Source organism: Dipodomys ordii, unplaced genomic scaffold, assembly GCF_000151885.1.
Source record: "Dipodomys ordii isolate 6190 unplaced genomic scaffold, Dord_2.0 Scaffold288, whole genome shotgun sequence".
NCBI classification, from domain to species: domain Eukaryota; kingdom Metazoa; phylum Chordata; class Mammalia; order Rodentia; family Heteromyidae; genus Dipodomys; species Dipodomys ordii.
In genome coordinates, this window is record NW_012267504.1 from 316,169 (window position 1) to 329,078 (window position 12,910).

At 39.5% G+C, this 12,910-nt stretch overlaps 1 protein-coding gene and 1 pseudogene across 1 annotated transcript; both read right to left on the reverse strand.

Moving 5' to 3' along the window:
- The window catches only part of LOC106001347, a 10,916-nt pseudogene extending 4,611 nt beyond the window's left edge, over positions 1 to 6,305 (reverse strand).
- A 2,220-nt stretch (positions 6,306 to 8,525) lies between these two features.
- LOC106001348 (olfactory receptor 7G2-like) lies at positions 8,526 to 9,491 on the reverse strand. The gene has a single exon (XM_013036458.1). It carries the CDS (start codon positions 9,489 to 9,491, stop codon positions 8,526 to 8,528), a length of 966 nt encoding a protein of 321 aa, XP_012891912.1.
- Between the last annotated feature and the right edge of the window lie 3,419 nt (positions 9,492 to 12,910).

Consider the following 12,910-nt stretch of genomic DNA (forward strand, 5'->3'; position numbering starts at 1 on the left):
AGGAAGGAAGAAAGGAAGGAAGGAAGGAAGGAAGGAAGGAAAGAAGGAAGGAAGGAAGGAAGGAAAGGAAGAATGAATAAAGTGGAAGAGCACCAGCTTTGAGAAAGAAAAGCTCAGGGACAGCACCCTGAAATCAAGCCCCAATACTGGCACAAAAAGGATTTGGAGCAAAAGGCCTATTGACACTGACCTCTACCTGCCCTATCTGTCCTTCCCTTCTGTCACGGCCCAAGACCAGAGAATCTGGAAAACAAAATGTCAATCCCTGGGACAAGGAAATTCCAGGAACCATAGGGGGAGGTAATTGATAAAATCTGCAGAAAAAATAACAACAAATGTTCAGAGACAATTCAGAGGAGAAACTATTCAAGAGGAGGAATTTTCAGAATCCAAAGAAGTCATTGGTGCCCACCTTCCAGAAATTAAATAGAGCACAGGACATTTTTAAATATTTTTTGTGTGCAGGACCTGGTATTTGACTTATGGCATAGGCTCTGTGCCGAGCTTTTATTGCTCAAGGCTGTCATTCTAACACTTCAGCCACAGTTCTACTTTTGGCTTTTTGATGGTAAATGGAAAAAATATTCTCACAAACTTTCCTCTCTGGGCCTGAACTCTGGGCCTGGGCACTGTCCCTCAGCTCTTCGCCTCAAGGCTAGCACTTTATCACTTGAGTCACAGCGCCACTTCTGGCTTATTTTTCGTGCTTATGTGGTGCTGAGGAATCGAACCCAGGGCCTCATGCATGCAAGGCAAGCGCTCATGCATGAAGGCAAGAGACTCTTGTCTTCAATAAACTGGCAAAGAGCTGGATGTTCAGCTGTGGCTCAAGTGGTAGAATGCCAGCCTTGAGTGAAAAAGCTCAGGTGTAAGGGAAGGAGTGACACTGTCCAAAAAAATGTCATCTTTACCTGACTTATGCAACTGCAAACACTGTGTATATAACCTTTATACTATCCATAAAAAGTTACTAAAGAAAGCCTAGGGCTTAAGTTGTAGCCCAAGAACCAGCATACACCCCCCACACACATACACACTCATGATTCTTCTAAATTATGTCATGATGATAGAGTGTGAGTTTTCTTTATAATAGAGAAAAGATGTAGTGACAGATTATTTTATTTAATTACCTGCTCTATGAAGAAAGTGAGCTAAGTCGGATTTGGAAGAGCTACTAAAGATTTATTACATCATGGCTAAAGTTGTTATCATCATTGTCATTATTTGGGGAGTATGAGAACATAACAGAGCTCCAGTATACTGCTCTGGTGGGAGAAATTCTTTGATTACTTGGAATAAGCACAGAGGGCAAACAGCAGTAATTAGAGTCCTCACAATATGACTGTAAGAATATAAAAATTCTAGGAATCTGAGATAAACTTTGCCTCCTGGTAACCCTCCCATCCAGCTACCTCAGATACACTGTCAGCCTGGCAAATAAGCCAGGTCACTGCCATCCCACCTCCATCCACGAGTCCAGTAGCACTTACTGGGCTGCACTGAGTCTTTGCCAGGAGACCAAAGGACAGTTGTTTCATTCCCTGCTTCATGTGAGATGCTCAGCTCAGAACTCAGGGCTGGCAGGAAGACAAGACCACACAAGAGTCCTCTTATTCTGCTGATGACCCTGGCAGGAGGGCACATGCCATACACATGGGCTACAAGGACCTAGTTGTAGGGTGAGGATATAGAATGGGTTCTGATAATCAGCTGACCTGAAAAGGTAAATGCTTAGCTTTGCTCATTAATCAAGTTGGTCCATGGATTCTAATTGCTAAAGACTCACTAATCCCAATGGAGAAGGAAGGGAGAAAATTAAATGCTGGGAAGGAACTGGCCTTCTTTACCTCAGGATGATGCCAAATTGTCCTCTTCTGTTTTTTTCTAAGTAGCACTGACTTAATGAAATTCAGAAAGTTAACTTTTTATTGTGTCCTGGGGCTTGAACTCAGGCCTTGGGTGCTGTCCTGGAGATTTTGTTGCTCAGGGATCATGCTCTTCCATTTCAGTCAGAGCTCCTCTTCCAGCTTTGGGTGATTAATTGTAGTTAAGGATTTTATAGACTTCCCTTCTTGTGCTGGCCTTGAACTGCCATCTTTAGATCTCAGCCTTCCAAGTAACTAGGATTATAGGTGTGAGCTACTGGTGCCCAGCACTCATTTCAATTTAAAAGCTTTTCTTTGAAATAAGAAAAAAAACTATTCATTATCTTTCAATAGTTGTGCAAAGGGGCTTCAACTCAACATAATGCCTATGAAGATAATGCATCTTTTGGAAAACATTTTTAAGTAGTTGTCCAAAGGGATTTCAATTCCACAAGTCAGACTGTGAGTACTATCCTAACCATTGTCACCCCTTCCATAGTTCTCCCTTGCATCTATCCTAATGCCATTAGTAATCAATTAATGCTATTAATTCATCAGTAATGGATACTTTTCATTACTTTGAACACTCTAGATTTTCTTTATCTTCCAAGTAGATAGGTGTTTACACAGTACACATTTATTTTGAAGGCATTATTAGCAAATTTGAGAGTTTGCTTAAATAATGTAGGGGTCTTACAAATTTTTGTCTTCAAAATGCTAACCAGGTGGGCTGAGGACTTAGCTCAGTGGTCCTTTCCTAGGCATGTATAGGCTCTGAGATTCAAAGGAAGCAATTTGTGTTCCTTTGGGTATGGCTTAATTTGGTTAATATAATTTTTCCAAGCCTTTTTTTCTTTATAAATGCTAAATTATTCTTTCTGGTGAAAGACTAGAATTCCATTGTGCACATTGCATATTTTCTTGCTTTAGTCATCCACTGAGGGACATCTGGGTGGATTCCATATCTTGGGTATGGTAAACAGCACTTCAATCAATATGGTGTGCTGTTTAGTATGGCCTTGGTTGTAAGGTCTTTTGGGTAAATTCCAAGGAGTGGGATGGTTGGGTCATAGTCTTTTGAGAAACCTCCTTACTGCTTTCCAGAGTGAGTGAACAAGTTTACATTCACACTAAAATTATAGTTGACTTGTAATACCCTTTTGGCCACATCCCTGCCGGCATCTATTCTTAGTTTCCTTGATAATGGCCAGTCTAACTGGATTGAGGTGGAATCTCAATGTTATTTTGATTTGCATTTCTTTTATGTCCAGTGATATTGAACATTTCTTCATATGTCTATTCTTACTGCTTCTTCTGAGAAATCTCTATTTCACCTATTTAATAACTGGACTGTTATTTCTTTGATGGTTTATTTTGGGGGTGTTTTGAGCCCTAAGTGTATATTAGATTTGAGGTCCTTGATGGATTCATAGCTATTAAAGATCTTCTCCCATTCTGTGGGCTTTCTATTCATCTTGTCTGCTATGTCCTTTGCCATGCAAACTCTTCAGCTTGATGCAATCCTATTTGTCCAGTCTCTGATTTGTTCTGATTTTGGATCTTTTCTTAGATGTGACCTATCCTAGGAGCCCTAGTGTTTCCCTTACCCTTTCCTGTAATATTTCCATTATATTTAGCCTTACATTGAGGTCTTTGATCCATTTATAATTGACTCTGGATGTCTTATGGGTGGATATGCACGGGAAAAACTGAGAGACTGATGAAAAGGGAGACATGGTCATAAAGAATTGTACTCATTATACATCACTTCATCCATGTAACTATAACTTTTCTGTATATCAATTCTAAAATAACAGTAAATAAAATTTTTTAAAAAGATTGATTCTGGTACAGCATTATATATAAGTATCTAGCTTCAGTTTTCTGCATGTGTATAACCAATTCTTCCAGAACCATTTGTTGAAGAGGTTGTCTTCCATACTGTGTTTTTGGCTCTCTTATTACATATTAGATGGCTATAGGTCTGGAGGGGTTCATTTCTGCATCTTCCTCCGGCTCCCACCCCATTTATTAAGGTATAACTAAGTAACAACACATTGATTTGGAGATAGATATCTGCACATTGAAAAATGATCACAACAGTCAAGTAAGTCAATTCATCCATTCATCCATCATCATTTCTACTGAACAAACAGAACATTCAGGTTCCTGTATAGTGAAGGTATTTCCATATCTCAGGCATGCTCTTGAGCCTGGGTAATATTTGGCATGTGTAAATCTAATAGTGTGTCAAATAATACACAGATATACATGGAATATGTATCCCATACATATAGATTGAAAGCAATTTAGTTGTTCCATCCTAGGGCTTGAATTTAGGGATGAGAATTTTTGTTCAAGGCTATGGCTTTATCAGTTGAGGCACAGCTCCACTTCTGTCCTTTTGGTAGTTTTTGGAGATCAGAGTTGCATGGATTTCCCTGTTCAGGCAAGCTCGGTACCACAATTTTCAGATCTCAGCCTCCTGAGTTGTAGAATTATAGGCATAAGCCATCAGTGCCAATCTAGCATATTTTTTAATATTTAAAGATTTGAAGTCATTTGTCAAATATCACATAAATTAATCAAAATCAAGTTATGCTAGATGCCAGTGGCCCCAGCCTAGCTACTAAGAAGGCAGAGCTCTCAGGATCAAGTAGCCATTATTGTAGAAGGCATATTTCATATATTTACTTTAGATTTTAATTTATTTGAAAGGAGAGTATTCTAAACGAAAACAACAACAATCAAATCAAATGCTTTATTTTATTCTCAAATATGGGCAAAATTCATATGACATAGTTGTCATTTAATAAAAATTGCTTCAAATTAGGGACTGAGACTGATTTTATAAAGAGGGGAGGGAAGCAGCTGATTAATTAAAAAGAAAAATGAAGATTTCAACTAATTAAAAGGTAAGTAAGCGGGATTTGGGGTTGTCTGCACTCCTAACATCATGCTGGTATTTCAGTCACAATGGGAGTAGATGGTAATTAACTGAGTGGCTAAGATTACAGGCAAAAAACATTTTGAGGGACTCTTGCAAAAGATACTTAAATCTGATAAACACTTTCAGCAAATTAGCAGGATACAATGGCATCATACAAAATCAGTGGCTTCCTTTTTTACCTTCTTTCTTTTATTATTATAAATTGATTCTACCACTGGGTTTCCTTGTGATAATGATGTAGATGCAAGGAATATGCTTTGGTCAAATTTACCCCTTTTTCTTTGTTAACTTGAATATGTTCATGCAGAATTTTAAAAATTCAGTGCTAGAGGGTTTTTTTCCCCAATACCTAATCAAATTGTGGCACAAAGTTACAGTAATATAACCTACAATGTCCTGGAACAAAAGTAGATGGGTTATTTGAATACAATTCAAGTCCCAGACAGAATTCATACAACTATACTTGATTCATATCAGATTTTTAACAAAATTGCCTCAAATATACATTGGAACAAAACCTATCTTCGACAAATCCCAGGAAAACTGGACACCAATATGTAAGAGACAAACGAGGTCCTCTATCTCCTATGTTCAAATATCACCCCCAAATATGACAAAGACCTTATGATAAGACACATGACTTAAAAATACACATAATTTTATTATAAAGGTGGTGTACAGAAGGGTACTGTTTCATAAGTCAGGTAATGAGTACAATTTTTTCAGACAATGTCACCCCTTCCTTTGCTTTCTCCCAGTTTGCCCCTCTCATCTCTGCCCACAAGTCACATAGTTCATTTTCTACCTACTGTCTACTGTATTTCATGCCTGCATTGGCTTAACCCTTCATTTCTACACTCCCTTTGCCCATCCCCCAAAGACAAAAAGGAACAATAACAACAACAAAAGGAGAAATAAATGATGCCTCCACCACCATCACCAACAAAATAACCCATGTTTCCATTTCCTCAAATTTGTTTCAATAACTACTTTAAGTTTTCAACAGAGTTATACCTTTGGGAACATATGCAACTTTTAAACTACTGAAAAAATATAGGGAAAATACTTCAAGATACAGAAATATGTAACAACTTTCTGAATAAGGTCCCAAAAGCTCAGGGAATAAGTACAAAATTAATAAATTAGACCATGTCAAATTAAAAAAAATTAATGTACATCAAAGAAACAACCACCAACCGGGTGCCAGTTGCTCTCGCCTGTAATCCTAGCTACTCAGGAGGCTGAGATCTGAGCCAGCCCGGGAAGGAAACTCCGTAAGACTCTTATCTCCAATAAACCACTAGAAAGACGAAAGTGGTGCTGTGGCTCAAGCAGTAGAGCGCTTGCCTTGAGCTGAAGAGTGCAGGGAGAGTGCCCAAGCCCAGAGTTCAAGCCACACGACCGACAAAAAAAAACAATCACCAGAATGAAGAGGCAGTTGACACAGTGAGAGAGAATCCTTACCAACTATTCGGCTGACCAGGGTCCATCATCCAGAATCTGACAAGTAAAGTCAATAATCTAAACTCCAAAGGAAGAGATAATCTATTAAAGAAATGGAAAACAATGTCATTCTAAAAGAAATGGGGAACAGAATGGAAAACAGTTCTCATAAGATGTACAAATGTCCAATGAATGCATAAAGATACGTTAACCATCCTTATCCAGGAAGGAAAGGAAATTCAGAACATAGATTCTGTCTCACCTTTAGGACAGTAGGTAGCATGAAAGAAGAAATAAATTTTTTTGGGGGGGGAAAGAAGTCATACAGTATAAGTGGGAATACACACACACACACACATACACATATGTATATACATAAAGATCAGTATGAAGATTCCTAAAACTTAAGAATGATTCAGCTTAGTACCAATTGGGTATATGTCCACAAGAAGCAGTCACCTGCACATCCATATTTACTTTTATCACTATTCACAGGCTAAGTTATGAAACCTGCCTTGGTGCCCAGCCATGGATAAAGGGTTCACCCATGGATAAAGGGATTAAAATGTAGGTATATTTTATGCAGTCTTAAATAACATTGTGCTATTTATGTGAAAATGGGTTGAATTAATGAATGTCACGTTAAGTGAAGTAAGCCAGGCTCACAGAGTGTGTTTCACATGTTTTCTTCTAGTCTGGTCTCAAGTGGAAAGTATGTAATAAATGGACCACTGGGGATGTGGAGGGACATGAGGACATAGTGGACAAGGAGGAGAAATAGAAGTGGTGAATATCATCAAGGTCCTTTATGTAAATGTATGGAATTGTCATCATAAAACAACTCTTGTAGAATAAAATAAGCTCACTTATCACTCCAAACATTGAAATCAGATGACCATTTTTAATAAAAGAAATAACATGAATAGAAGAAAAATAATGTGAGAAGGATCTACATCCCTGAGAGAAGTTATTCATTACCTTCATCCATGACCACTAAATTGTATGAAGGTTAAATGAAAGTAAATGTGTGTAATTTTAAAGCATATACAAGTAAATGATATATTAATTCCAATGAAATTGCTGTTTTCTTTAGAAAAATAATCTCTGTACAATACTGACAAAACCAGGGTACATTCATTCCATTTCGTTCTGTTTGGATTTTCTGTAAGTTCCCCATAGTTTAAACATTCCATGCAAAGATCATATGTGATCATCTAAATTTAATGTTCAGTGGTATTAAATTTCCAGTTGTTTTCTACGCAAAGACCAAATGATCTTAAGTTCAATTGAATGTGGCATCATGGTAGATCTTATTCACAAGCAAGGAACAGTAAGCTAAGGAAGTATCTTTTTTTTTTTGGTGGGAGTGCACTATATAAATCAAGTCTCAGTTTTCTCCATGTGACTCTGAAGCAAAGACTATCACAGTGAACCAATCAGTTTCCAACATCTGCAGTCATACCTGCCCCTGAGACTCTCATTAGTAAACACCCAGAGAATGTTACCTCATGTACTGTTCATGAAGCTTATATGATCTGATATTACAAGTCCTAGTGAACAATGACGATTATAATTCATTACCATTAGTATTAATTATTAGGCTTTATTATAATTTAAATAACTATACATAATATAGAATAAGTATATAGAGTATTATAATTAGTGTATTATTAATTATTAATTGGTATTAATATATTATTTTCTCACTATAGTGGAGATACGGCATATTTCTCTTTGAGAACCGAAAAGGCCTTTACTAAGAAATTAGGCTTATCTCAAGGCACCCAGATAATTTGGGAAATTATAAAAACAAGTTGTGTGAATACAAAAAGACCTCATAAGACAGAGTTTTGCAGAGAACATACCAGTCAGTACTTGAGCATAAGAATTTAATCCCCTTGAGATTTCCCAAAGAAATGCAGCCCAATGTGTACTTATCTATATTATCAGCCGAATCAAGGCTCTAGATAGGACTTTGGCATTGATGAAAACATATCTATACTCTGGCCACCTTTAAAATTTCTTTTTTATTCATAGATCTATGATGTTTTATTAAACAATAACAACAAAAGAAATTCCCATTGCAGATTCTGCCTCCTTCAGGGAGACAGCTCACTTATGAAACTAGGAAGACAAAGAGTAAAACCAGATTTAAATCACAAACTGAACTGTAATACATCACCATAGGATTTAGACATTTTGGGGGAAGGGAGCTTGGTGATGGGCCCTTCAAGGTCTTCTGGCTCTCTGGTATTTATGCATTTTCATTATTCTTGAAACCCAAAAGCTGATACAGTCAGAGCAGAAGGCTTTCCAAAGAGGAGATGCCTCAAGGCCTCTTTTATCTCTCTGTTCCTCAAACTATAGATAAAGGGGTTCAGCATTTGAGGGACCACAACATACATCATGGAGGCCACCACATTCTTAGTGGCAGAATCAGCCATGTTGGAGCTCATGTACAACCCAAAAGCTGTCCCATAGAATAAGGAGACCACGGAGAGATGAGACCCACAGGTGGAAAAGGCTTTGTATCTCCCCTTCATTGTGGGGATCCTCAAAATAGAGGAGACAATCTGGGCATAAGATAAAATAATCCCAGAGAGGGGGATACCAGCAAATACACTAGTTGCCACATAGACAAGGATGCTATTGATGGAAGTGTCAGAACAGGCCATGTTCATGACCTGGACAAGCTCACAGAAGAAGTGGGGGATTTTAAGGTCAGTGCAGAAGGACAGTCTCAATAGCATGAGACTGTGGAGCAAGGCATTCATGGTAATGATAAGCAGGGACATTATTACTATCAGGACACAGAGGTGGGGATGCATGATGGCTGTGTACCTCAGGGGGTGACAAATGGCTATATAGCGATCATAAGCCATGGCTGTAAGGAGACAACTTTCTAAACCACCAAAAATCAAGATAAAGCAGACCTGGGCAAGGCATCCAGCGAAGGAGATGCTGTGGTCCTGGGCCTGGATGTTCACCAGCACCTTTGGGATGGTGGTGGTGCTGGTACAGATGTCTATGAGGGAGAGATTGGAGAGGAAGAAGTACATGGGGGTGTGAAGGTGAGTGTCAGAGCTGACAGCCAGGATGATGAGCAGGTTGCCCAGGATGGTGATGAGATATATGGACATAAACAGGAGGAAGATGAGAGGCTGGAACTCTGGATCATCTGTCAGTCCCACGAGGAAGAATCTAGCAATAGCAGTTTGGTTTGTGGGCTGCATATTCCACCTGGAAATTCCTGGAATAGATGAGATGAAAAAACATGGATGTCAAACATGCTACTTGTTGGACAGAGATCAGGAGACTCACAGTTCCAGGGAAACAAACACAGAAAAATATACTAAGAATCCACCTCAACTAAGAATCCAGGCATTATAGCTCACACCTGTAATCCTAGCTACTCAGATGGCTGAGTTCTGAGAATGATGGTTCAAAGCCAACCCAGGCAACAATGTCTATGGGACTCATCACCAATTAACAACAAAAAATACAGAAATGGAGCTATGGCCCAAGTGATATACTGCCAGTCTTTAGCAAGAACGCTGAGTGTGCATTCCATTAATTCAAACCTCAGGAATAGCACATAAAATGGAAGAGAAGGGGAAGATTATCATTCAGCAGCTAAAACAGGTGCTATGCTTGTGGAGAATGAAAGCCAGCAGAATGAGAATTGGTAAATGCTAATGTCAATACCAAGAGAATTTGTCTATACACAGTAGATCAGGAGGGGTCAGGTAACTTGAGTCTAATCATTAACTCTCATAACCCTCACCCCCATTTCTGTGTATTTTTTTTTTTTTGTCGGCCGTGGGGCTTGAACTCTGGGCCTGGGCGCTGTCCCTCAGCTCTTCAGCTCAAGGCGTGCACTCTACCACTTGAGCTACAGCGCCACTTCCGGTTTTCTGGTGGTTTATTGGAGATAGGAGTCTCACGGTCTCTCCAGCCCGGGCTGGCTTTGAACCGCAATCCTCAGATCTCAGCCTCCTGAGTAGCTAGGATTACAGGCATGAGCCACCAGCGCCCGGCTCCTCACCCCCATTTCTAAGGCATTGATCAGGGCCTATCACTTATCTGGCTGTTTTCAGTCTGGTGAGAAGCCACCTCTCACCAGGATGTGGAAGATGGGAGTTCTGACCTCAGGGCAGGGTGACAAAGGGCTTAAGCTGCTCAGGAAGGCTCCTGGCCTGGCTGAGGCTTAGGGTCTGCTTCCTTACTGGGCAGGGCTGTGCAGGGAAGGAGGGAGGCAGGCCAACTCCTCCAGCCTCTGCAGCCCTCCTGCTCAATATCCAAAGCATCTCATTATACAACTACTTCACTGTCATTCTAGTCCCAGGAAAGCATGTCCTTGTAGACTGTGGGCACAGCAATGAGGAGGCAGCAGTGAGGAGTGAGTGATCCCTTGAGCCCTGAGGCCAAGCATGGGACATCCACATCTGTGTGTTACATCTTCCCACTGCATTACTTGAATCTTGAGTGTACTGTCTGTGATGATTGCCCAGTTGGCTTGAACTATGTACTCCATTTGGACTTCACCTCCAACTTGGCCCACTTCCATCTTCAATTTGCTGAGATTTAAATCTTGCAAGTGGCCATGTTTGTTGCTTTCTAGTTCACCCAGAATATTCCAAGGTTCATTTTTTTTGAATAAGGCAATTGTAAAAAAAGCCTCTTGGTAGACATAGATGATATGAAAACTTTACAACACCATCCAAAGTACAACTGCATTAACCTCACTGATGATTTGTTGGGTGAATTTGTGACTTACCAGTGTCAGATCACACTTGTAATCCTAGCTACTCATGAGGTTGAGATCTAAGGATTGTAATTCAAACTCATCCTAGGCAGAAAAATCACCAAGACTCTTTTCAATTAATCACCAAGAAGCCAGCAGTAGAACTCTGGCTCTAGTTGGTAGAGTGACAGCCTTGAAGCTAAGAGGCAGTTCCTAGGTCCTGATTTAAGTCCTATTAACAAACACAGGCACATCCAGAAGCATACATAGTGTCAGAAAATCAGTAAAATGAATCAAGGAGTACAAATTTGACTGATGAGGGGTGAAGGGGAATTTTGTTTGTGTCAGAGAAGAAATCAGGTCAAATTCCTTTTGCACTGAACTTGGAGAAAAATAACAATGGTGAAAATTTCGGGAGAGTTCTTTGTACTCGGAAATCTTACTTTAAGAGTTTGCTATAAAGAAATAAGAGATGGGAGCACATGTCACAAATTATGAAAAATCCAGAGAGGGTTTTGTTGTTGTTGTTGCCAGTCTGGGGATTGAACTCAGGGTGTGGGCACTGTCTTTGAGCTTCTTTTGCTCAAGTCTAGTACTCTACAACTTGAACCTCAGTGCCACTTCTGGCCTTTTCTGTTTATGTGTTGCTGAGGTATCAAACCCAAGACTTCATGCATGCTAGGAAAGCATTCTAGTAAGTCATACTCCCAACCCAGAAATGGTTTTAATAGATGGAAACTCATATGCATGGGATATTGAATGCTATTGGAAATAAATCAATCCAATGGGAAACTGAGCATCGAGAAAAGAGAATTTCCAGGACAATCACCTTAGTGTGATAAAAATGCATGAAACCTGTACACAAGAGGTAGGGTTAGAATTGCATGCATTCACAACTGTATCCAAACTGTGAATTGTCAAGAAAAAAGAGGGAAGATCATCTTGAGTTCATTAAGTGTTTTAACTTTATCAGTCATTTATCACTAAATAGAAAATTCAACCAGCCACTTACAGTGTGTGTGTTTTAAGATTCAGGAAATTAGTCAAAAAAATTCACTAAGGGAATGTTTTGCCATTCATCTTGGAGATAGATGCCAAAATCTGAAAAGATGATCCAATAAAGGACATGGAAAAATCAACAGGAAAAAGAGCAAGAAAGGAGAAGTGGAGGAATAGGAAGAAGAGGAAGAAAGGAAGCAAGGAGAATAAAACATAGAAGAAAAATGAGGCTGATTTGGAATGAGAGACAAAGACAGGGAGAGTCAGTAAACAAGGAGGAGAAAAAAAACAAAGTGGAAGAAGGAATAGGAGAAGAAAGAGAAAGAAAGAATTGAGTGGAAGGATGAGAAACGCAGACAATGAGGATGAGGAGAATGCAAAGATGAGCTCAAATATGATGGAGGACACTGTTTATAATCCCAACCCCAGCTTGATACTCTATCCTTTAATTGTCTACTAACCAATTTTGGAAGTACACCTTCAAGGAAGACACCCACGGGGAATACCAGGAGATGTTTATGTGTCACAGAAGTTTCACATCATCCAACACCCTCCTTGAGACCCCTCCTTCGAGCATGTCCCCCTGTCCTGGTGCCATGGAGGTGGATTACTTCCTCCAAGCTAGGCCTCAGTGGTGAGTGGTCCATGTCCTGGCTGCATATAATTACAGATCCAATGAAGACATGAGAGGGCAATAGGTATTCTCAGGCTTCTTCTTCTTCTTCTTCTTCTTCTTCTTCTTCTTCTTCTTCTTCTTCTTCTTCTTATTATTATTATTATTATTATTATTATTATTATATTGTACTTGTCTGGGGCTTGAACTCAGGGAGGGCCTGGGCCTTGTCCCTGAACTTTTCTTTTTTACTACCACCTGAGCCACAAGTCCACTTCTGACTTTTTGGTGGTTCA

Excerpts from the sequence above, each read along its gene's own strand:
- LOC106001348 (XM_013036458.1), bottom strand. The coding sequence starts at position 9,491 with ATGCAGCCCACAAACCAAACTGCTATTGCTAGATTCTTCCTCGTGGGA.